The sequence below is a fragment of the Felis catus genome, chromosome B4 (genome assembly GCF_018350175.1).
Source record: "Felis catus isolate Fca126 chromosome B4, F.catus_Fca126_mat1.0, whole genome shotgun sequence".
Lineage (NCBI taxonomy): Eukaryota > Metazoa > Chordata > Mammalia > Carnivora > Felidae > Felis > Felis catus.
The window spans coordinates 37,023,539-37,050,771 of NC_058374.1; the positions used below are offsets into that span (position 1 = coordinate 37,023,539).

Genomic DNA, 27,233 nt, shown 5'->3' on the forward strand with positions numbered 1-27,233 from the left:
TTCAAGAATTAACTAAAGGGGGAATCTTCTCATGTGCTGAATTATGTACACCTCCTCTTACTTCTACACAGCCCTCCTCTAACACTTAGTACACTCTATTTGGAATAATCTTCTCTAACATACCAGCCTGTACACTCCTTCAGGGCAAAATTGCCTTTTGTATTCCAGACACTGTCTGACATGTAAGCAATCATTAAAAATGATTTCTCCCCCACATCCATTCCTCTTTGGCTAGATGAAGGAAAGACTGAATAAATGAATAAATTATCAGCTAGTATTCATCTTCATCCCTCTATTGGAGCACTCTCTCTAAAGTATCAAAAAAGGATCTCTTTATTTCTAAATCTAAGAGCTGTTGTCCATCCACATCTTTTCTGAACTCCATGTGCCTCCCATTAATGAATTATCCTAGCTCTAAATGCTTATTCTCTGCCCTTTCTCCTATCCTAAGCACAGATATTTTCTAAGTTCCATCTTTGGAACTCTTCTCAATTCTATTGCCCCAATCCAGGGACTCCACTAGCCCACAGAGAAACTTGAAATGAATTAGACAATAGCAACCCCTCTGGGGTAGATGCAACCTCACCATGAAGCACTGATTGAGTTTTAGGCCACATCTGCTCCATCAGCAGGAAGCTTTTGTTTGGTTGAACAATGTGCACACCAATCATACAAGGAAGCCCTTCCCCAGTCCCACAGATTCGACTACAGTTGATCTCTGAACAACAAGGGTTTGAACTGTAATGATCCACTTATTTTTTTAATAAATACAGTAAAATACTGCAAATGTGTTTTCTCTTAGGATTTTTTAATGACATTTTCCTTTCTCTAGCTCATTTATTATAAGAATACAGTAAATAACATATAACACACAGAATGTGTGTAAATCACCCACTTATGTTATCAGTAAGACTTACAGTCAGTAGTAGGTTATTAGTAGTTAAGTTTTGGGGGAGTCAGACATTCTACACAGATTTTCAACTACACAGGAGTCAGCTCCCAACCTCCTCATTATTCAAAAGTCAACTGTATTACCTTTCCATGGATGCGCTGGAAAATACATTTTTCTAGTCTTGTAGTGGACACCTATCACTTTTTCTTGCCATGGTATCTAATCTCCCTTCTACATTCGGGGATTCTACATTTTAAGCCAAGAGTCCTCCTTCTGCAAAAGAAGTTAAAAATGCCACCTACTTTTTTCCCCAGCCTTTCCTGCAGTTAAAGCCCAGACACAAGACCTAATCTCCCCAATGAGACACATACATCACTTACTTTGAATCAGAATCTTGTAACAGAAGCAGGGACATGAATAGAGACAACTCTGTCAATGAGTGGCAGAGGCAACAGCCACCTCAAGTTCCCAGTCTCAGGAATGGCAGATATTCCAAGGGTAGGGAGCAGTGTCAGTGGTGTCAGCCAAACAACCTACCGTGTTTGTGTCCTGCACCAGGAGCACCACTGTCTAGACCAAACCAATAAAGGAACATGATGGATTTGAGGCTATTTTTTGGCTATATAACTTCTGAACCCAGACTCTTCAGCGCTCCTAGAGATTATGGAACCATCATCTCTAGCCTGGATTACAGCAACAGTCTCCCAAAGTTGATCTCCTTAGTAACACAATGGAAGACCGTTACTTTAATTATTTTAATTAATTCTTTCTCGACCTCCCCAAACAATTCATCCATATCACTAATGAATTCCAGGGTGCCAAATCTAGTGGACCCCTTTCTGTCCTCATCTTCCTAGAACTCTCAGAGGCATTCAAAGCAGTGGGGCCACTCCCTCCTATATACACATTTTCTCTGGACTATTATGACACCACACTCTCCTATTTTTCTTTTTCTCCAAGGGCTCCTCTATTTCTCTTACAGGTTCCTCCTTCAAAATTAGACCACTAAATACTATAGTGATCAGGTGACCAGTCCCTAAACTCTCTCCTCTTTTTCATTGAAACTCTCTGATCTTCTACACTGCTTAAAATTCAATTGAAATGCTAGTGAATTCCCAGGCCTGTGCCTCTGCTCTGATTTCAAGACTCCTTTATCCAACTGTCCATTTGACATCTCTATTTAGAGGTCTAGTAGATAATTTAACTTTTATTATCTGTAACAAAACTTAATTTTACCTTCCTTAATCTAGCTCTTCATCTGATGAGTGTGACGAGAGGTAAGTCTTCTCCATCTCACTAAACATCACTACCCTCCAGTAGCTCAAGCCAAACACCAGTTTCTCCTTTCATTCTTCCCAGATGTTCAAAATTCAGTAGCAGGCAGTGATTGCTCCATCTTCAAAATATTTCTTGAATTATTCCACTGTACTCCATTTCCAGCTCAGTTTAACCCCACATTACTACAACAGCTGTTCATTTCCTTCCATTTCTTCTGTCCACTCTCAAGAGAGCACCAGAGTAGTCTTGATAAAGCACCAACAAACCATGGGAGTTTGGTCTGCTTTGAATCTTTCAACAAGTTTCCCATTCACTTCTCATTCTCTACAAAATCAACATGATCTGACCAAAATGAATAGAAGACTGGCCGTCCTATTGTACTCATTTTAAACTATTTTAAAATTAGATAAAATGCATGAAATAACTGTTTTCAGACACTGGAAAAAGGCACACTGATCTATGATCCTTGAAAGAATAGAAACAAATGTGATGGCCCAAACCAGATCTTCAGAATATGATGCAAGGAGAGAAAGCCAAACAGAAAATAGCAGTCATACAGAGCTCAGAAGACAGATCAATGGATAAGACTCCTAAAGACAGTGAAAATGTGCAGAGCAGAGTATCACAGAGAAGGAAGCTAGCCATAAAAGCAGCAGTATCTAATTTGACAGGGGTCCCCTTGAGTATTTGGCCAAATACTAAGTGTGTACCCACAGGGCAAAACTCCACAACATCAAACAACAACTACTAAGGATAGAACAACTACCCAGAGAGCTATGAATTGAGCAACTACCTGAACTCACATGAGGCTAAGGAAATTTTAGTTCCAAAGGGCCAAAATAAATAAAACATCAGAGGCATTTAACAGAGACACCAGGAAGTCCAACTCTTAGAAGTCGCAATCATCTGATGAGTGTGATGAGAGATAAGTCTTCTCCATCTCACTAAACAGCACAGCTCTCCCAGTAGCTCAAGCCAAACACCAGTCTCTCCTTTCATTCTTCCCAGATCTTCAAAATTCTCTATATAGAAATTAAGGCCTCAATAGGAAAGGCTATCTAGATCAGCTCTAAGAGAATTTAAAAGCAAGTCCTATAAAGATCAAGTTAATCCACAACACTTCATTTAAGGAAGACAGTAAAATCCAGAACACACTAATGCAGGACAAAATCTCAACACGTTAGTTTAAGCCATAATAATTTCTCACCTACACTAAAACAACAAATCCACCGACTTCCTATGAGCCTCGAGTTTGTACACATTTAACCTATTCTCCACACTGTAAATAAGATGACCAACTGGACACACAGCAGATATTTAGTAATATTTATTCAATAAAATGAGTGTACATATAGAAAAATAAAATGAATCCTACTAATTGTAAATAATCTTCATCGATTAATAAAATCCTATAATCTATACATTTCTCATTTGGTATTTCTATATCTACTTGAAAATATTAAAACTGCATTTCCTTGATACTTCACAATTCAGATACTGAACAAATTAATTTTATCTGACTTCTTTCCTATTACCTAATACCAAATAAGGTCAATTTCCAAATGTTTTATAAAGTTAAATTATAACAATTTTACTTTAAATCCTAGCAACCACATATGCAAAACATAAAGAAAATAGAAATCCATTTGAACAAAAAATCCTCCTTTGCTAAGGAACTAGGCTGCATTTTAAACCATCCACAGGCATAAAGCTTTCCTATTAAGACATTTGAAAACCTATCATTCGTAACAAATTTCCATTCAGAGGCCTGCACATTAAAACTCATTATGAACACATCTTGCAGTCAGTGAGCTGATAAACTCCCCTTTCCAACTGAGTACATCAAGCCTCTGACTCATGCACTGTTAATAAAGAGACTGGAAACAGAAATGAATGTACTATTCAAATAAATATAAGGACTAGAATATTCTATTTGCTCACTCTATTTCACTCCATTGGCCTGAAATTTCTCATCCAAAAACAATTAAAGTACAGGTAGAATTATCTGGATCTTGTTACACTGTCAACTGTGGTAAACAACAGAAAATATGTTCATTTTCTCTCATTAATTTACCACATAATAACTAACCTAGAGTTAGAAAACAAGCAAGTTAGGAATAAATCTTCGTATTTTTCTCTCTTTGGCAGTTTCTTTTAAAAAGTCAACTTTTACTTACACGACTGAGAGAAAGAAGTATTTGTGACTGACAAGTAGTACTTATGTCTGAAATTTTTTTCAAGTTTCAGGTTTTAGCCTCCAGCACCCTTGGTTCAAGGGTAGAAGCTCCAGATTACTTGTGAGGCCCCTTTACAGATTCAATCTTCCATACAAGTTCTGGCTTTAGTGTACTCAAAACACAAAGGAGACAGAAATAAAGAAGAAGGGGAGAATAAACAGAAAGAATCCTCACTGTTTTCTGTATCTCTCAGACACCATTGTACTTTTAACCCTTTACCACCTCTAGTAATGGCATTATTCTGAGAAAACATCATCTTCTTGTCAAAATAGAAATAGGGCACAAATGACACAAAGAAAAGGGAAGGAATAACCTGAATAAATAAGGTATGCAACTGTCCTCATTTTCCAAAATCACTGCAAAGCAGCAAACTAACTTGGGGCCCCTTTTTCTTTTCAAATTCTTCCTATGCTTTGTCTGTTGTTTCTTTTTTTTCTCTCAATCTCCTCTGCTTATACCTTACAACTGCTAATGATAAAAACAGGCATCCCTCAGATACACTAGTTAGATTCAGAATTCCTATGCTGGAACCTAGTCAAATATTAATACTTTTAACCTCAAACATTTCTGTAAACCCCAACATGATAGAAGTTATACTAACAAGGTTTGTTGACTGAAATACTAGAGAGATAAAAACCAGCATGAATGTATTAATGTTTTAAAACAAATTTATATTTTATTTACCACAATAGCATTTACACTTTTAAAACTGAGAGCACATATAGGTATATAAATAATGTGTTTAGTTGGCCAACAGATAATGTTTGGTAATGCAGATCCGAAAAAGTTCATAGTCAGCTTAGGTGTGTTCTGCCAACAGACTGAGAACCAAAACTGGGTTTTCAAACTATGGTGTCTAACAGAATTACCTGTAAAGCTCTTTAACACTCTGTATGCCCAAACCCCAAGCACAGAACAAGCCAAGTCTTGACTGTAGTTCAATGTTTGTCCACCACATGTCTTCACTATTCTACCAATCAAAGGAAAGGTACTACAGTAAACAATATAAAATCTAACAATAAGTAGTCCCACAACAATGTAATTTAGTATAAAGAAAACACAATGCTTAATTTAAATTTATTATTTTCTTCTTTGGCTTTTCTTTGATGGGATTATTTATCTGTTATCTACAGAATAATTTTTATAAACAAAATAGAAAACTAATCACAAATGCTAATGGAATGCTATTTTAATTTTTTTTTTCAACGTTTATTTATTTTTGGGACAGAGAGAGACAGAGCATGAACGGGGGAGGGGCAGAGAGAGAGGGAGACACAGAATCGGAAACTGGCTCCAGGCTCTGAGCCATCAGCCCAGAGCCTGACGCAGGGCTCGAACTCACGGACCGCGAGATCATGACCTGGCTGAAGTCGGACGCTTTACCGACTGCGCCACCCAGGCGCCCCTGGAATGCTATTTTAATGTTAGACTATTTCATCAAATCTAAGATGCCACTGATTATAATATATACTATTGTTTCATGTACTGGAAAGAAAGGGGGGAAATGCCTCCAAATAAATAATTACACAAAGCTTTATCATCCAGAATTTTTATTTTATACTGACTATAAAGTAGAACTTAGAGTTCTCTTTTACTTATTTAACCATATTTTAACTATATGCCATTTTGAACTGTTTCATAACTTTCCCCATGCCAGCAACTCTGGTGTCAATGCTGATTCATCACATGATATTACTGATGACATACTGAACAATTAAAGTTAACGTGAGAAATACCAACAAAGCTCACACCCTCAACTACAGTGGTAACAAACTGAGCAGCTATGACTGAATGCACAGGCAAACAAATCAGCACCACTACTGCCTTGTTGACAGACTGTAAGATACTGCCAAGGATAAAATTTAACTCAATGCCATATTGCTAAAGTAAGAAAAACTGTGAGTCTTAGGATTGATGAAATACTTTTTCTTTAAAGATGAACACGAAATCCAATAAATAACAAAACCTATGGATATCCTGGTATTGCCAACTCACAATTCTTTTTGACTTCCTTGATCTACTAGTGCAATAATGTGCAAAAGTCATTTCAAGTCACCACTCACCTACCCTAGATTAGAGCTGTTAAGTTATTAGACTTCCTTGTCCAGTCTTGACTCTCCCTCCCCTATTTATTTTCAACACGACCAGAGTAAATTGTAAAAAGCAAACCTGATCTTTACATTCCCTTGGTTAAATACTGGAATGGATTTTTCTTGCACTTTGAATATAACTGTTGCATTACCTGCAAGGATCATGAAGGCAAGTGCTTTGTCTCCCAGAGGGCATGTTTTGTTCACTATTTCCCTAGTGCTTTGTACATGCTTAGTGCCAGTAAATATCTGAAGAATGAAAGGAATGGATTTGTCCTTGGATACCTCTTCACCCTGTCATCTGATGCCAGCCTTCACCTTATACAATTTGCTTTTGCCCTCTAGCCTCCTTGTTGCTCCTTCAAAATTCCTTCCCATCAGGCCTTTCGCAACTTTTAACCTTTATTCATGAAACAGTTTTATCCAAATGTTCAGCATGACTTTCTCCTTGTCTTTCCTCAAATCTCCTTACCTCAGGGGTACCTCCTCATACGAGCTTATCCTATTTACAGAAATCCCCTCCCCCAACAAAATTAGACTCCACCCAATCATGTAGTTTCATCCCATAATTATCAGTTTACTGTCTCCCACTAGATTTTTAAGTTCTAGGAGGGCAGAGACCATGTGGTCTGACATAAAAAAATGTATACCCATGCCCATCCTAGGATCAAATACATATCAAAGGCTCAATAGTTATTTGTTGAATAAATAAAAAAGGAAAAGTGGTGCCTCTAGTCTCTTGTTTTAGAAACAATCTTGGGGCGCCTGGGTGGCGCAGTCGGTTAAGCGTCCGACTTCAGCCAGGTCACGATCTCACGGTCCGTGAGTTCGAGCCCCGCGTCAGGCTCCGGGCTGATGGCTCGGAGCCTGGAGCCTGTTTCTGATTCTGTGTCTCCTTCTCTCTCTGCCCCTCCCCCGTTCATGCTCTCTCTCTGTCTCAAAAATAAATAAAAAACGTTGAAAAAAAAATTTTTTTTAATTAAAAAAAATAAAAAAAGAAACAATCTTTATGTATCAGGTTAGCCATACATTAGAAAACTTTACCCCAAATCATCATTTTAACTTTTTGTTAACTGTATTTTCTAACATACACGAATTTAATTCTTTTTTTTTTATTTTTTTATTTTTAGAAAGAGAGAGAGCATGCATGAGTGGGGGGCAGGCAAAGAGGGAGACGGAGAGAGGGAGAGAAAGAATCTTAAGCAGTCTCCACACTCAGCATGGAGCCCAAAGTAGGGCTTGATCCCATGACCCTGGGATCATGACCTGAGCTGAAATCAAGAAACGGACACTCAACCAACTGAGCCACCCAGGTGCCCCCACAAATTTAATTCTTTAAGGTTCTTCCTATGGCAGTGGAAGATTCTTCCCTCTCTCAAAATTATATTAAAAGCTTTTTACTTACATTTTCTTCTAGTTTTTTATTTTTTATAAAGTAGCTCTTTATTTCATCTAGAATTTGATGTAACTATGTAACTGTTTTCCAAATGGATGGCCACTATTTAAAACATCCATCATATACTTAAAACTGTATTATTTCTGGGGTGCCTGGGTGGCTCAGTCAGTTGAGTGTCTGACTCTTGATTTTTGGCTCAGGTTGTGATCCTGGGGTTTTGGAATGGAGCCTGCTTTGGGCTCTGTGCTGAGTGTGGAGCCTGCTTGTGATACTCAGTCTCTCTCCTGCCCTGCTCCCCTGCTCTCTCTCTCTAAAACAAAATAAGATTTTTAAAACCATATTATTTCTGGTTTCTATTTTGTTTCATTGATCTAGCTATCCACTGCTGTGCCAGTACATTTTAAGATCACTGGGTTTAAAATACGTGTATCATGGGGCACCTGGGTGGCTCAGTTAGTTGGGCATCTGACTTCGGCTCAGGTCATGATCTCACAGTTCATGGATTCGAGCCCCACATCAGGCTCTGTGCTGACAGCTCAGAGCCTGGAGCCTGCTTCAGATTCTATGTTTCCCTCTCTCTCTGCCCCTCCCCGACTCACTTGCTTTCTCTCGCTCTCTCACTCTCTCTCAAAAATAAACATTAAAAAAAATTTTTTTAATAAAAAATAAAGGGGCACCTGGGTGGCTCAGTCAGTTAAGCACCCAACTTCAGCTCAGGTCATGATCTCATGGCTCATGGGATCGAGCCCTGCGTGGGGCTGGGCTGACAGGTGGGAGCCTAGAGCCTGCTTCAGTTTCTGTGTCTCCCTCTCTCTCTGCCCCTCCCCTGCCTGCTCTTGTTCTCTCTCTCTTTCTCTCTCTCTCTCTCTCTCAAAAATAAACATTAAAAAATTAAAAAATAAAATAAAATAAAAATAAAATATGTGTATCATGATCTGCTTAAGCAAGTGTTCCTACACTGTTCTTCTGCAAATAAACTACAACATCATTAAGGCATGTTTGAAAATCATTTCCAGTAGGATTACATTAAATTTACAGATCTGGGGTAAGGTGACATCTTTATATTGATGTTCCCATCTACACTATAATGAAAATTTAGCCTTTTCCTCTCCATTACCATTACTGATATTATTTATTACATTTCCTTACTAATTGTACCATGTAACACACCCAGAATAATGTTAAATACTGATGAACCCAACCATCTTTGACCTCTTTCTAAAAAAAAAAAAAAAAATTTAACGTTTATTCACTTCTGAGAGACAGAGAGAGACAGAGCATGAGTGGGGAAGGGGCAGAGAGAGAGAAGGAGGCACAGAATCCAAATCAGGCTCCAGGCTCTGAGCTGTCAGCACAGAGCCTGACACGGGGCTCAAACTCACAAACTGCAAGATCATGACCTGAGCAGAAGTTGGACACTTAACTGACTGAACCACTCAGGTGCCCCTGACCTCTTTCTAACTTCAGTGGGCATTTCTAGTATGGCACAGTAAGCCTGATGCTGGCTATTAGTTTGAAATGTGGTTATTATATACATTTATTATGTTATTATTTATTTAAATCTTATTTAAAAGTATTCAATTCTTATTTTTAGTTCATTTTGTTTCATTTTCAATCAAAATTCTGTAACATTTTATCTAATATATTTCAGACAGCCATCAAATACCACAAGATTCTCTTTTCCTTTTATCTAATACAAATTGTAACTGTGTATGATAAATTAAGCCATTCTGGCATTGCTGGAATAACCTCCTTTTGGTCAGAGTATTATCCTTTTATCATAATGCTGATTCTATCTGCTAATATTTTATTTATCATATGTATAACTAAACTCATAAGTAAAATTAGTTTTGAGTTTAACTTGTTTTCCAAACTTCATCAGATTTGAGAATCCAGTGGTTTCACTGGGGGAAAAAAAAAACTTGAAATGCTATCCTTCTTTCTGTAAGTTCTAGGTTTAAATTTAAAATCTTAAAAATAAAAATTTAAAATTAATTAAATTTAAAATCTTAAAAATAAAATCTTTAGGGGCACCTGGGTGGCTCAGTTAAGTGTCTGACTTCAGCTCAGGTCATGATCTCACAGTTCATGAGTTTGAGCCCAGGATCAGGCTCTGTGCTGACAGGTTGGAGCCTGGAGCCTGGAGCCTGGTTCAGATTCTGTGTCTCCCTCTCTCTATATGCCCTTCCCCCCATCATGCTCGCGCTCTCTCTCTCTCTCTCTCTCTCTCTCTCACAAAAATAAATAAAAATATTTAAAATATATATATAATAAATAAAATATTTAAAAAATGTATCTTTGATGCAAAAAATGAAGCAAACAATGAAGAAACATACAGGTAAATATAAATATACTATCATAGGATTGGTTCATCTACATTTAAGTATACAGCTACATGAGGAAAACTTCAAAGAACTAAAATTTGGTCTAAGTCTTGAAGGTAAATAGGAGAAACAGAAAAGAGAACTAGAATTCTAAACATTTGTTTCTGAAACAATCATTTCTACCTGCTCTTAAGTAATTTTAATTTGTAAGACTGTGTTTTCCTATAAGATGATGCTATGTTACTAACAGCAACTAGAATTGTGTGTTGGTATGATTGATAAGGCCTACCTATATTTCTTCCACACTATGTACGTAAGTGGGACTTGATTTTGTAGAGCTTGTTAGTTGAAAAATCAGTCTTATATTCATGTTTTTTTCTACCACTTTTTCAAATTCACCACATCTCTGTTCTCTGCCAGAGTAACAATGTAGCTTTTCACACTCCTTAACTGTTCACCATTTATTAACTCCAAAACTCAAAAGTAAATAGGTATGATAAAAAAGAATGCAATCTAGCCACTTACGACAACATGGATGGACTTAGAGGGTATTATGCTAAGTGAAATAAGTGAAAGAGACAAATACCATATATTTCACTTATATGTGGAATCTAAAACACAAAATAAATTAACAAAAAGCAGAAAGAGTCTATAGAGGACAAACTGCAAGAGGGGAGATGTGTTGAAGGATAGGCAAAATGGGTAAAGAGGAGTGGGAGATACAGAATGAATAAGTCACAGGGATAAAAGGAGAGCACAAGAAATATGGCCACTGGTACTGTTCTACACTGTATGGTGACAGATGGTAGCTATACCTGTAGCGAGTACAGCACAATGTACAGAGGTGTCAAATCACTATACTGAACACTTAAAATTAATGTAATGTTCTTTGTCAACTATATTTCAATTTAAAATCCTTTCAAATAAATAAATGGGCATAGGTTGAAACACTCAGAACAGAAGCACTAAAACCATAACATTCAAAATTCATGATGCTGGGAAACATTTCAGGTTGCATGCTGTGTGAGATTATTACAACTTCTCTAACAAACGTCTATGGCCAGGCTCTAAGTAACCTCATTAAAATATAAAGTCTTTAATGTAAATTGAAACAAACTCAGGATGTGCCTGTAACATACCAGTTGACTGAAAATTTCCTAAAATATTACGGTCTGATAATTTGAAGAGCCTAAAATGTACATAGCTGCTGATTAATCCTAACAACATGTTATATACACTGCTAGGAAGATAAACTGGTCCAATCACTCTGGAAGATGAGATTATTCAGTTTCAAAAATGTACACACCTTTCAAGCAAATTCATTTCTAGGAATTTATCCTAAAGAAAAAAATTAATGTACAGAGATATATGGTTAAGGATATTCAGCACAGCAGTTTTATACTACTGAAAAATAGTGGTCTAAATTTTCAATATTCAATCAAACGTTATAAATTCATCTGAAATTACAAAACTCTACACATACCTGACAAAAGATGGTCAAATACATTATCAAGAAAAGCATGTGACATTACATTATGCATACCTACACTAACACAGAAGCCACAAGCTGCACATAGATACTTAAATTTAAATTTGATTAATTAAATTTAATTCCAGATTAGTTATAGTGAAATAAAATTTAAGTCAGTTCCTCAGTCACACTAGCCACAATTCAAGAGCTCCATAACCATATGTGACTAGTGGCTACCATAATGAACAAAGCAGATACAGAACATTTCCATCATCACAGAAACTTCTATTAGACAATACTAATGTACAGTATTCTATCTTTTTTAAGAGAAAGAAATAGAGAAGGGTGGCGAGCTGGGTGGCTCAGTTAGTAAAGCATCCGAGTCTTGATTTGGGCTCAGGTCATGATCTCACGGTTGTGAGATCAAGCCCTGCATCAGGCTCTGTGCTGGCAGCAAGAGGTCTGTTTGGGGTTCTCTCTTTCTCTCTGCCCCTCTCTCACAATAAATAAATAAATAATTTTTTTAATGCAGAAGGAATGTATACATAATAAAAATGACTGGAAACATATGCATAACAGTTATCAGTAGCTAATGATACCTGGGATTTTAAGTTTTTGCTAATTTTACTACAATAAGCTACCATGAATTTACTATGTAATAAAATCATGTTTTTAAAAAACACTGAATTTCCTCTTTATCAAAAATAAAATGTCCTCACTGTAAATATTTCATATTCCTTACAAAAGGAGAAGTTACAGAACTACAAATATAGAAGTATCCTTTTACAGTTACTATTTTGCTGCTTTGGGAATATTCCATGCTTTTAATTCCTTTCCTCATACTTCATTCAGACTGACAGTAACACAATTCTGTGATTTTTTCCCTATCCAAATGGGAAAGTTATCTGAAGTCTCTGGCCACATATAGAGAATTACAGCTGTCAATTTTTTTTAATTCAAAGGAAGATGTATTTTTCATTTATGTTTTCTTAAAATGAATCATTACCTAGAAAAGTGAAAGATTATCAACAGTCACAGTGGCCAGCTTAAGTCTGAGTTTCCTCTATAAAAAATAACTGACAGTGTGCTCTATATCATTCTTTCTCACTGTGCCTCCATGGCAGCAAATGATTTTTATTACATATCTTTTAGAGCAAGGCAAGTTTCTATGGCAACCACAGAGCAAACATCCATTACTACTACCAAGGACTATACAAGCACATCTCAACTGAGGTAAACACTTTTTCTCTTAATAATATTCTGAAATTAAACAATAATTAGGTAATCTGATTCTGTTTTTGCTGTGTGTGTCTCTATGAACAAATCAAGAGATGAGTAACAAACTAAGAAAATTCTGTGTCCCTCTAGCAATAAAATGTGTCTACAGAAACCAGATTGGGGGCGAGGGACAGAAAGATCCAGAAATTTATCAAGCCAGTATACATACTAGTCAATGCCATCTCATACAAGAGAGCAAATCAGAAATCAGTGAAGCACTTAAATATCAAAGAAGAAATTCCCTTCGGGCTAACTCAGTGGAGTATGTAAATTTATCTAAGCCAAGACGCTGACTAATGCGGGATGGGAGAGACAATCAGTAAGTCAAGACAACTGAAAAAGCACTCACCTCTCTCAACATACTGTTCTCTTTTTCCTTCTGCTCCAAAAGGCTTTCTAGGTGGTGGACGTGCATCTCTGCCTCTGCCAGTCGTCTTGTTCTCTCATGATCTTCTTCAGTAGCCTTAGCAGAAAGTCCTTTGCTCTGCAACATCTCCAGAAGTTTCTTGATGGATTCATCCCGAGCATTTAGGGTTTGCTTCTGGGTCTCAATACGCAACTCCATTTCCTCCAAAGTCTTTCGAAGAAGAAACAGCTCTTTGGCCTGCCGCTCATGCTCAGCATGTAACCTCTGAAAGTTCTCCTCTGTCAGCTCTGCCACAAAAGGTTCACCAGTCCTACTGCTACTATCTTGCTGAAACAGCTGGTTCAGGTCCCTCTGGATCCGCAATTCATCCTGGAGAGCCTGGATTGTCATTTGCATGTGCTAGAACCAAGACAAAACAGAAAACCCCAAGTCAGCTTCCCTCCTCAAGAAGAAAAAATAGGGGCGCCTGGGTGGCGCAGTCGGTTAAGCGTCCGACTTCAGCCAGGTCACGATCTCGCGGTCCGTGAGTTCGAGCCCCGCGTCAGGCTCTGGGCTAATGGCTCAGAGCCTGGAGCCAGTTTCCGATTCTGTGTCTCCCTCTCTCTCTGCCCCTCCCCCGTTCATGCTCTGTCTCTCTCTGTCCCAAAAATAAATAAACGTTGAAAAAAAAAAATTAAAAAAAAAAAAAAAAAAAGAAGAAAAAATAAAGCAGACTGGGAAGGTCAGAAAGTAGCTACCAGGGCTCTCAGAACTTGAATTTAACAAATTCGAATTCATGTTATTTTATACTGTCTTAAAATATGATTGAGATAATCTATAAAATGTCAATAATTTAACCTGTATTACTCCCAAAAGGAAACAAGAGAAGTATGGCAGAACTTCACTTTGCATAAGCCATGACAAAATAAAGGCATTGTTCAAAATTAACAGAAATATTCACAGAACTAAAAGGGAGGGGAGGAGAAAGGGGAAATCTACAGGAATACAAACACATCATACAAAAGTTTCACCAAATAATACAAAGGATATCAAAACACAAAATGACTTTTTAAGTAAGTTTACACATTAAATAATACTAACATTTAATGAGTAGCATCTACATGCCACACACTTTTTATGTGTTGATTCGTTTAATCTTCATGACATGTGTACTATTAATTTTTTTACTACTTTTTTACTATTATTATTATTATTATTCTTACCGATGATGACACTAGTCTTGGAGATTTTTCGCTGTTTATTTTTTTAATATTTTTTAATGTTTATTTATTTTTGAGAGAGAGAAAGAGTGCAAGTGGGGGAGGATCAGACAGAGAGGGAGACAACAGAATCAGACGCAGGCTCCAGGCTCTGAGTTGTCAGCACAGTGCCTGACATGGGGCTTGGACTCACGAGATGTGAGATCATGACCTGAGCCGAAGTCAGACACCCAACCGACTGAGCCACCCAGGCACCCACTACTGTTTATTTTTGAGAGAGAGAGAGAATGAGAGAGCGTGCAAGCCAGCAGGGGAGGGGCAGAGAGAGAGAAGGAGACACAGAATCTACAAACTCCTATCTCCAAACTGTCAGCACAGAGCCTGATATGGGGCTCAAACTTAAGAACTGCGAGATCATGACCTGAGCCAAAGTCTGTCAGGTCTTTTTAAATCTAGAGATTTAAGTAACTTGCCCAAGATCACACAGTAAATGATGGACCTGTCATTGAAATCAAAGGAATTTTCCCAGCCCACAGAAACTAGTACTACCTGAAGAAAATAACATAACTTGAAGCTTTCATAAGGGGAGGAGAAGGAGTGCCTGGGTGGCTCAGTTGGTTAAGCTCTGACTCTATCTCTGCTCAGGTCTTGATCTCACAGTTTGTGAGTTCAAGCCTAGTGTCAGGCTCAGCACTGACAGCACAGAGCCTGCTTGGGATTCTCTCTCTCTGCCCCTCCCCTGCTCACACTCTTCCACCACCCTCCCCCGCCCCCCCCCACCCCGTCAAAATAAATACTTTTTTTTTTAACTTTAAAAAAAAACCAGGGGGATGGGGAAATACCTCACCATGTGAGCTTTCCATACAGGGAAGGATAATAATATAGGTGAGTAATTAAACAAAGATGTTAATGCAGTTAAATTACAAAATGTTTGAGACAGCATATCTTTAGCCTGTACACCTAATGAAGGTATATGAACCTTTAATCTGAATGGAAAATTTCCAGCACGTTAGACAAAGAATCTAAAAGTATTCACAACATTCATATTTTTAGAAATGAAGAAACAACAACAAAAATCACTCTTTGTATTAAAGGTTTAAAGACTGGCAGTATGCCATAGTGGAAAGAACACTAACCCACAATCAGAAGACATGACTTTTAGTTCCAGCTCTCACACTAACTGCTATGCAATTTTGGATACAATGCCACTTTCTGCACTTCAGATTCCTCATATTTAAAATAAGGATTTATATACCTGCACAATTTTTTCACAGAGATTTTAATATCATGGAAATCTTTGCAGATTATAAAACATACATTGTTGAAAAATTCTGGCAGACTACAAAATAGCAGCATAGTAAATATCTCAAATAAATGATCTGGCAAGGATACAAAGATGTATGTACAAAGATACTTATTCTTATTTATAATAGTGACAAAATTAGAAACAACCTAAATAGATATTAATAGGTGATGAGTTATAGTAAATGAGAAATGTCCACATAATTTAATACTATACATCCATAAAAAATAACAATGTAGGGGCACCTGGATGGCTCAGTCGGTTAAGTATCCAACTTTGGTCAGGTCACGATCTCACAGTTCGTGGTTCAAGCCCCGCATCAGGCTCTGTGCTGATAGCTCAGAGCCTGGAGCCTGCTTCTGATTCTGTATCTCCCTCTCTCCCTGCCCCTCTCCTGCTCATGCTCTGTCTCTCAAAAATAAATAAACGTTAAAAAAAATAACAACAACAATGTAGATTGGTATTTAGTGATTTAAATCTATCATCACAATATACTGTTTTAAGTGTAAAAAAGCAGACCACACAAGACTAAGTATAGGATGATCTCAATCTAATTTTTAAAAGTGTATATACATCTAGAGTAAAGTCTAAAAGGATACCAGCAATTAATTACCAATGACTATCTCTGGGTATGAATAGCTTTTACATTTTTTCTTCATACTTTTTTGTACTAGCTAACCATGTAATCCTTTTGTAATTAAAAAAACAACAACAAAAACCACCTTTTTACCTAAAAATAAGAGAAACAGATTTCAGAGATAATTGCTTGGGTACAGAAAACCGTGTTCAATTTACTACCACTTTTGTTAAAGAAAGGGAATAATATTTACTATCTACTGTAAGTAAAAAATAAAATATTCTTAAGAAATAAAAATATTTCTGGAAAGTTACACAAGAAATAATTTTTTAAAAAGTAAAACTAGAATAGCTGAAGGACAACTTATAAGAACACTTTATTAGAAATTTATTCTATTCCTCTTGAAATTTTTTTATTCCTCCAGAAATTTTTAATTGAAGTATAATTGACATTGAAATCTTCTTAGTAACAGCTTTATTGAAATATAACTCACATATAATAAAGTTCACCTGTTTTAAGTGTATAATTCAGTTTTCAACATATTAAAAGTTGTACATCAAACACATATCTAATTCTAGAACACTTCCATCACCCCTTAGTGAAATCCCAGGCCTATTAGCAATCATTTCCCATCTTCCCTCCTCCCAACCTTCCTCTTAAATTTGAATGAAATAGATGTGCTACCCCACTCAAAAATTAAATTTAGGGGTACCTGAGTGGTTCAGTCAGTTAAGCATTCAACTTTGGCTCAGGTCATGATCACCCAGTTCATGGGTTCAAGCCCTGCATCAGGCTCTGTGCTGACAGGAGCCCAGAGCCTGCTTCATATTCTGTGTCTCCCTCTGTCTCTGCCCCTCCCCTGCCTGTACTCGGTCTCTCTCTCAAAAATAAAAAAACATTTAAAAAAAAATATTTTTCAATTTAAAAAGGGCGGCTGGGTGGCTCAGCTGGTTAAGCTCAGGTCATGTTCTCACAGTTCTTGGGTTTGCATCCCACATCAGGCTCTCTGCTGACAGCTTGGAGCCTAGAGCCTGCTCCAGATTCTGGGTCTCCCTCTCTCTCTCTGCCCCTACCCTGCTTGCACTCTCTCTTTCAGAAATAGACAAAATTAAAAAATAATATAAAAATAAAATAAAAAACAAATTTTTAAAAGTGCTTACAATACTTTTCAAACTTAAAAAAGAATGAAATTCTGACATGCTACAACATGGATGAAACGTGAGGATAATGCTAACTAAACCCCAAAAGACAACTATTATATGATTCCACTTAACACGAGGTATCTAGATTAGTCAAACATATAAAGCAGAAAGAACAACAGTGGCTGCCAAAGCCTGGAAAAAGCAGGGGTTGGGGAGGGATGGGAAGTCACTAACAGGTATAGTTTTACAGGATGAAAAGAGTTCTGGAGATGGATGGTGGCAATGTTTGCACAACATAATGTACTTTATGCCAACGAACAATACACTTGAAAAGTAGCTAAGATGGTAGATATAAGATGTATTTTACAGTAATAAAGAAAATGAGGAAAAATGATATCTGCCATAAAATTCCAATTTATGGATATTAAATTATTTATGACTATTGATAAATATTTAGGTTGGTTCTGTTTTCACTATTACAACAGGCACCTTCATATGTATATCTTTGTACATGTATCCAAATTTTTACTGGGGATAAATTCTCAAAGGGGAATTGCTGAATTGGAGGATATGCAATTGTAATTTTGATTATATATTAAAAATTATCTCTAAAAGGGTCTGACACATTTAAACTTCCACCAAACAATATCTGGGAGTCGCCACTTCCCCATATATTTGAAAACTGTAGGTATTTTCTTTTTCTGGCATTTCTTTGATTATAAGCACAGCTAAATACCTATTCACATATCTATTGGCACTTTGTATTCCTTCCTTTGTTACTCATCTGTCCTTGTTCTTTGCCCATTTTTTAATTTTCCTAATCCACTTAGGAAAATAACCTTTTGCCTACTGTGTATGTTACAAATATATTTTCAAGTCCGTCATTTTTCTTCTAACAAATTTTATGGTGATTATCATAGAGATTTTTTTTCTTTCAGTGCAAACACATCAACTGTTTATTTCATAATTTCTAGTTTTCCTATTAGGCTTAGCAAGTAGTGAATTTTCAATTCTGGTAATCTTCAAACTTTTGAAAACCACTGCTTTTTTCTTACCAAGAATACATTTATAATAAGACTATCAGATATTTTAATTCAGGAATAGGATTTTTTTAAATGCATTTAACTTTCAGCATCACATTGTAAAGATTCTTAACAGTTGTTGAACTTCAAAATCTTTAATGAAAAGATGTGTCAAAATGCTAGTAATTCTCTAGAGCTTATCATCAATTCTATTTTCCTTCTTTACATCTGAAAGTCAAAAAACCCAGTTAAAGCCTGAGTGAGGGTAGTATCAGAAGTTAAATTCAACAATGAAACTGACTGGTAGGTACAACTGTTCCTCCTTTTTTGGACATTCATCACCAATTCATTCAGGTTAGGAGAAACAGGTGTTGACTACAGCTAATAGCCTCACATATACTTTAGCATTTACAATTTGATTAAATCTGGCATGGCAATTATTTTGACAATATAGAAATTATAACCATTAATGTTATAATTTCAGCTCTGCTTGCACCCATTTATCTACAAAATAGAAATAAAATGATGGTCTGACTGGTAGCCTAGAAAGGTACACAGCAATTTTCTCCACTGAAATAAATCCCTACTTTAGGCTACATTCAAGCTAGCTTTACTTTACAAAAATTCTTGCCAAATTCCTTGGGAGAAGAAAGAAGCAACAAGCTAAGAAACTATGCTACTGTTTCTCCAGCATATTCATACAGATGATAAACTGAGCAAACCTATACATCCCATAGACATTTATAATGATCAACCAAAAAAAAAGACATACTGAATTTAGTGGGAAGACCTCAGTTGTAAGACATTAGGAGAATTTCTATTTGGGAATTCTGCCTCATGACATTCTCCAAATGATCTCCGACTTCTGATATTCCAAATGTTATACCAACACTCAGTAGTCTACCACTTTTCACTCTGACATTCAGGTGATCTGGAAAGACTGGAAAAGTAACTGCTTAAATTTTTTTAATTGTTTTTTTTGTTTAATGTTTATTTTTGAGAGAGACAGAGACAGAGCACAAGCAGGGGAGGGGCAGAGAGAGAGTGAGACACAGAATCTGAAGCAGCTCCAGGCTCTGAGCTGTCAGCACAGAGCCTGAAGTGGGGCTTGAACCCACAAACCATTAGATCATGACCTGAGCCAAAGTCAGACACTCAACCGACTGAGCCATCCATGTGCCCCAGTAACTGCTTAAAATTTAATCCAAGGATTGTGCTATTATTATATGACACTGTGCCTCAATGAAATGATAGAGTATTGTGAACAACAGAAATGAAAATTTTTAAATCTCCGACAGAGACTATGGCTTCTATTAGGAAAGTAATACATCTGAAAAAAATGGCCGAAAAATCACCACAGCCCTTCATATAACGTATTTTAGATAAATATCAGAAGCTCCTCTAAGGCATAACTTCCCAAAAATAATCATTAATTTCTTGGAATAACAGAATGCTTTGGTCCAGTTTATCCTGATTTCTAAATTGACAGAATTTTGTAGTCTAGAGCTATTTTTAGTTAGAAAAAAAGAATACAGTAGTCCCCTCTTTATCTACAGGGAATATGTTCCAAGACCCCCAATGGATGCCTAAAACTGTGCATAGTACCAAATCCCACATATACTATGTTTTTTCCTATACATACATACCCATGATAAAATTTATAGATTAGGCATAGTAAAAGATTAACAACAAAGCTAAAATAAAATAGAACATAACAGTATACTAATAAAAATTTATGAGAATGTGGTGTCTCTCCCTTAAAATAATCTCATATTCTGTACTCAACCTTCTTCTGATGATGATGTGACATGATAAAATGCCTACATGACTAAAATGAAGTGAAGTGAACGAGGTAGGCATTGTGAAGCAGTGTTAGGCTACAAGGGACCTTCTAACAAGAAAGTCAGAAGGAAAAATGAGGTCTGCTTCCAGACCACAGGTGACCACCAGTAACTGAAACCACAGGAAACGAAACGATGCAAAGGAGAGACTACTGTATTATGGATACAAAAAGTGATCATCATTTCAAACAATATATCACAGAGAACTCCATGAACTATGTGTCAAGATGACCAGTTAAAAAAAATACAAGTATAGGGGTGCCTGGGTGGCTCACGTGGTAAAGTTTCTGACTTCGGATCAGGTCATGATCTCACAGTTTGTGAGTTCGAGCCCCACATCAGGCTCTCCGCTGACAGTGCAGAGCCTGCTTTGGATCCTGTCTTCCTCTCTCTGTCCCCCCCCCCAAAATAAACATTTTAAAAAAAGAAAAAATACCAGTATTGCACCCTATTATGTTAAATCAAGAACAATTTATTCTGAAACATGTAAATGTATATATTAAGTAAATTTCATTAATGTAAGATGCAAAAGAGCCCATAATAATTCTTACTGAAGTCATCTGAGTCAAGCTTACAGCTTCCTCAGGCCATTTGAGGTTCTGATCTGTACCGCTACATTACTATATCCCTAACAATAGCACTTACCAGACTAATCTGAAATATATTTGTCTCTGTCTTCAATAAAAACTTTCTAGGACTTTAACGGTTGTCATCTCTTTACTATGAGGTACAGCACAGTACTCAGTATATTAAGTGCTCAATAAGTTTTTGATGAAAGATTGAGAAAAACAAATTTTGAGAAATTATTTTGAAAGTAACAGCTAGTAGAACATGCAAATCAAGTCCCTGGAAAGCTGTATCTTTCCCCTATAATACAATGATTAACTCATATTCTGTAACAATTCTTTACCAACTAACACAAAAAATTCTATCTTAGGGGTGCCTAGGTGGCTCACTAGGTTAAAGGTCTGACTTCGGCTCAGTTCATAATCTTAGGGTTCATTGGTTCAAAACGAGAGTCAGGCTCTATGCTGACAGCTCAGAGCCTGGAACCTGCTTTGGATTCTGTGTCTCTGTCTCTCTCTGCCCCTCTCCTACTCGTTCTCTCTCTCTCTCTCTCAAAAAATGAATAAAACATTTTTTAAAATGCTATCTTAAATAAAAACTACCCAAAATACAAAACACAATCCTAAAAAAAAATTTTAAATATATACTCTGGATTTATTCATGATTTTTTTTTAATAAAATAATCTCTATACCCAACGTGGGGCTCAAACCCACAACCCTGAGATCAAGAGTCACATGCTCCACTGACTAAGCCAGCCAGGTATCTCTGGATTTATTCATGTTTGATCCAAAGCAAAGAGAAGCATTTTCAGATAATCAACAGTCAACAGGAATCTTTCATAGTTTTAGTACTATACAAAGCACATGGAGTTCTTATCCAAAAATAAAGCTTACAAATTGATAAAACATAATAGTTAAAAAAAAAAAGAACATAATAGTTACTCATCAGCACTACACCTTATTCTAAATTTTAGATTAAGAATAATATTCAAGCCTGGGTGGCTCAGTCAGTTGGGTGCCTGGCTTTGGCTCAGGTCATGATCTCATGGTTGGTTCATGGGTTTGAGCCCCGCATTGGACTCTCTGCTACACAGGACCTGCTTTGGAACCTCTGTCTCCCTCTCTGCCCCTCCCCAGCTCACACTCTCTCTCCCTCTCTCAAAAATAAATAAACATTTTTTTTAAAAAAGTTAAGAATATTCAAGACAGAAATGAGACACATACATGTAAGGCACTTAATTCTACATACAAAATATTCAAATGAAGCTTAAGAACCTATCAGAGATCACTATGAGCTAGACTCGTGAATCTTTAATATGAAAAGAAAGTATTTTAATTTCTATCACTTTAGAAGGAAGTCGGTGAGAAATTTAACCAGTCTAAACCTCAGAGACTGAGGAAAAGCCTCTAAGGTAATTCATTTCTTATAATCATCAGTCTACTATTCTTTCAGTTGATTACAAGGATTTATTTTCTGTGCAGCAAAGTATACTGCAAACTATCAACTATTAACCAAACCTAAATTCTCAGATTAAGATACAACACACCAGAATTCAAATGGTTAATTAAATTACCCTTATGTTACGCTCATTCTCTTCTAAAAAAAGACAAAGAGTGAAGATAATGAACAAGCAATTATACCAGAATTCTACCAACTACTCTCCACTACTGAATCCAGGAAAAACATAGAACCTCTATCTTTATGCTAGTACAACCCAGACTGGAAGTTAAAGAATAAATGAAAATGCTATCAAAATAAGTTGACCCTTGAATGAACAACATGGGTCTGAACAGCATGGGTCCATTTACACACATATTATTTTCAATAAACAGTACAGTAAATGCATTATCTCCTCCTCATGATTTTCTTTCTTTTTTTTTTAGGGGACCTCATGATTTTCTTAATAACACTTTCTTTTCATCTAGCTTGCTTTATTGTAAGAATACAGTATATAATACATAATAACATACAAAATATGTGTTAACTGACTCTATGTTATCAGTAAGGCTTCCAGTCAATAGTAGGCTATTAACCGTTAATGGGGGGGGGGGGTGCGGTGAGGGAGAGTCAAAAGTTACATGCAAATTTTCAACTGTGCAGAGGACAGTGCCCCTAATCCCCACATTCCTCAAAGGTCAACTGTACATTTAATATTTTATGACCTCAGAGATAATCAACAATTCAAGTAACAATAAACTGCTTTTAGTACAAGTCCTAGAAATTCCAAATTGCTTTTAGATACCCAAGCACCATATTATTTATTATTTACCCCTTAACTTCTACTTATGTGATCTCCTCTGCCCTTTCCCTCTTTCACTCCCAGTTTAATCCTACTTTCCTTTTATTCTAAAAGAAAGACAGAAAGAGGAAAGAAGGAATTGGTGAATGAAGTACAGAAAGAAAGGACAGTATCCCAAACCAGAAATTACAATGGTAAAAATATTATGCTAAGCAATATCAGGACTGAAGAGATTCATTTCACTATAAATGGCATCAAAATAACTGAAAAAAAAAAATCTTCAAAGTAAAATCGACCAGCAAAGAGATCCTAGGACAACCACTTCCATTGTATTTAACTTGAGAACACTCAGCAGTAACAATGCAATGGCAGAACTGTAAGCAACCAAAAAGATAGTGTTCATTCCAGCAGCATTTCAAGTATCAAACTCCCTTCTTCCTTCATTCTCTACAACCCAACAGTTTCAAACACCTGAAACAAAGGTAAATGAAATCCCCAATCTTGGTCACAGAAATACTGGTATATGAATCAAAAAGAAAGAAGAGTAAAGAACAAAGAGTTAAGTGATGCCAATCAGCTATGAAAGTGATATAATCTTGGCAATGCTGCTTTGGAGAGTAGATTTTGCTGAATGAATACACACAGAAGGCAAGAAACTTGGCCATCTGAAGGGAGTCCCTGCTGACATTCAGCTGCACACAACGTAAAGCTGACAGGGTCTAATGTCTGTCCCACAGAGCTATGTCAACAATGAAGTCACTGTGTACCCACAGCTTATCAGAAACTATAGAATTTCGCTCTCCTTCCCCCACCTTTTCCCCCAGAGGAAGAGAAGCAAGGAAGACTGATATTGAAGGTACAAAAAGATCATAACCTTACAGTCTTAGAGAAAAGCATTCATTTAAACAGTACTACTGTTTAAGATGTTTTGACATACACGATCACCAAAAAATTTCAAAATGAGATGAAGCCAAACAAAATTACTTGTAAAATTAATTCTGTCTGGAGAAAATTACGTAAAACATATACAGAGAACATCAGTAAACCAGAGCAAACCAACCAAAATTATTCATATCTTATTTCAATACTTATATTTTTATTAAACGTGCTTTCCTATAAAAATCAAATCTAGCTATTAAGCAAATCAGAATGAAACTGAATACAGGCAACTGAGAGACTGCCATAGTCCACTACTGTAATTTGTTCTAGAAATACTAAGAACAAGTGTAGTAAGATGAGAAGACAATAAAGGGTAGAAGAATTAGAAAAGAAGAAACAGTCATTATACAAAGATTATATGATGAAAATTCAGAAGAAATTACAGACGAGACATCTATATCATTAAGAGTTCAGCAACCTGGTAAACGTAAGATCAACATGTAAAATTTAACTGCATTTCTCTACACAAATGTTTTAGAAGTGTAATTAAAAAGAGACAGAAAGAGAAGCTTGATAAGAACAAAAAGGCACCTGGGGATAAAAACATGAACAACAACAAAAATATGACGCTTTTATAGATAAAATCTTGAATCTTCCCTGAAAGTAACTGAGATATAAATATAAATATTTATTGTACACAATCCTTTAATAATTTCCATGGCAATCATCAAACAAGGTATGTCTAAGACCCTTGCACATGCTTCTGTAAAAATGTTCAGCAGATAAAAGAAATCTTTAGTAATTAATCAAAATTTTTTGAAAAATTAATAAACAGAAAAATGAATTTAGGTAGTAAAGAGATAGTATTAAAGACTGCTTCATGATTCAGCGGCACTGTTAAGAGCAAATAAGAACACCAGATGGAATCTTCATGGGGTATTTAAAGGGAAAATAAATTTGCTTTCCTGACTCTCACCAATCCTATCATACAAGCCCCAATAAATGTATTTGTGACCATTATTTTCAAACAACTATTTAACTCCTGCACCCATATTTGCAAGGAGTTTACTTACCACATCATATTTGCATTTGAAGTGATCTTCACCATCACTTCATCTCCCTGCATACTTCTAAATAAAAGATATTGAGATATCTATGTTAGAAAGCACACTTGGTATAATTAAAAACTGACAGGGGCTCCTGCATGGCTCAGTCAGTTAAGCATCCAACTTCAGCTCAGATCATGATCTTGCTGTTCATGTGTTCGAGCCCCGTGTCAGGCTCTGTGCTGCCGGCTCAGAGCCTGGAGCCTGCTTCTGTGTCTCCCTCTCTCTCTGTCCCTCCCCTGCTCATGCTCTGTCTCTCTGTCTCAAAAATAAACAAGCATTAAAAATAAATAAATAAACAAACAAACTGACACACTGGACTTAATCAAAATAGAATTGTATCAACATTTTTCTCAAAGTGATCATTATAAAAATAAATTGATAGGCCACATACTGGGAAAAATACTGTCAAAGGACTTGTGTCCTGAATATATAAACAACTCCTGAAACTCACAAATAAAAATAAACAACTTAAAATTTTAAAAATGAGTGAAAGATACTTTGGAAATGAAAAACTAATATCACTAGTAATTAGGAAAATGAAAATTAAAACAGAATGAGACACCACCACACACCCACTGGAATAGCTAAAATTTAAACAACACCAAATGTTAGCAAAGATGTGAAACAACCAGAATGTGAAATTACATCAATGCTCTGGAAATTAGTCTGCCAGTTCCTCATAAAATTAAGCATACATCTATTCTATGACCCAGCAACTATACTCCTAGATATCTCCTCAAGAGAAATAAAAACATGGCCACAAGCACATGTGTATAAAAATGTTGACAACAGCTTCATTCAGAATAGCCAAACACTAGAGAATGTATAAACTGATTATGCAACATCCATATAAAGAAAACTACTCAATGTTAAAAAGAATAACTATCGATACATTAAACATGGATAATGTAAAAACAACACACTGAAAAGAAGCCAAACACAACAGAGTACAGACTAGATAATTCCATTTATACGAAGTTCTACAACAGGCAAGACTAATCTAAGGTGAAAGAAATTAGAACACTATTTGTTGGAGGGCAGGATACTAACCAGGAAAGGGTGCAACGAACTTTATGGATGATGATAATGTTGTGTCTTTATAAGGTATTGGCATTTGTCAAAATTCATAGAATTATGATGCTGGAGTATTTCCTGTATGTACACTACACTCAAAAAAAAAAACATTAAAAACGAAAAAGATACAGGTTTGAAAAGGAAAAAATAAATATTCAAGATAATTTAACAACTAGTAATGACTTCACTTAAAAAGACAGTAATTTAGGAAAATTAAGAACTTTTCCAGTTCTAAACATGCTTTGTAGGATGCTCTATCACCTAATTCAGTGGTAGCCATACATTCTTAAAAAGGTAAAAGAGAAAAAGACAGAAGCTTAGGGTTATAAAGATTCATTCAAACATGCAACAAAGTAAGGAAATCGCCATCAACAATTTGCCTTATTTTCTTCAGATCTCCCTCTCCCCCCCCCACACACACACACATACACACACAATTACTTGTTTATAATTCACATAAATGATGTCATCTGTACATGCTTCTCTTTGCAACTTTGTTTTGTTACTCAACTTAATGTGACTGAGAACGAAAACTGGAGCAACCACTATGGAAAACAGTATGAAGTTCCACAAAAAATTAAAACGAAAACTACCATATGATCCAACAAGCCCTCAATTGCTGAGACTATGAACCATTTCTTTATTCTCATTTAATGTGAATACTCCCAAGTTTCACCACAGATACATTATTAGTATGTTGGATTACTTAGTGCTGGCAACACAAATGTAATATGTACTGGATTACCCCTCAAAACCTGGAAGAATCTAAATTTCAAAATACATCTGACCTTAGTATTTTGGAGGAAGGGATTTTGTACCTATATTCCATATTATGAGTAAATACCAATTTGTCCACTGGCCTACTGAGGAAGAGTTAGGTATTTTTCCAAACCTTCTCACTATTATACTAAATGCATGTATATCTATCTCCTTGTACACATGTGATG

General features: G+C 36.2%; 1 protein-coding gene across 13 annotated transcripts in view; it reads right to left on the bottom strand.

Annotated features, from left to right (window-relative positions):
* The window catches only part of ERC1 (ELKS/RAB6-interacting/CAST family member 1), a 515,425-nt gene that overhangs the window by 405,193 nt on the left and 82,999 nt on the right, over positions 1-27,233 (bottom strand). For all 13 annotated transcript variants that reach the window (XM_023256613.2, XM_023256607.2, XM_023256611.2 and 10 more), the window contains exon 3: positions 13,316-13,732. In XM_023256613.2, coding sequence (XP_023112381.1) covers positions 13,316-13,732 — 417 coding nt within the window. The remainder of the gene's footprint in view (positions 1-13,315; positions 13,733-27,233) is intronic.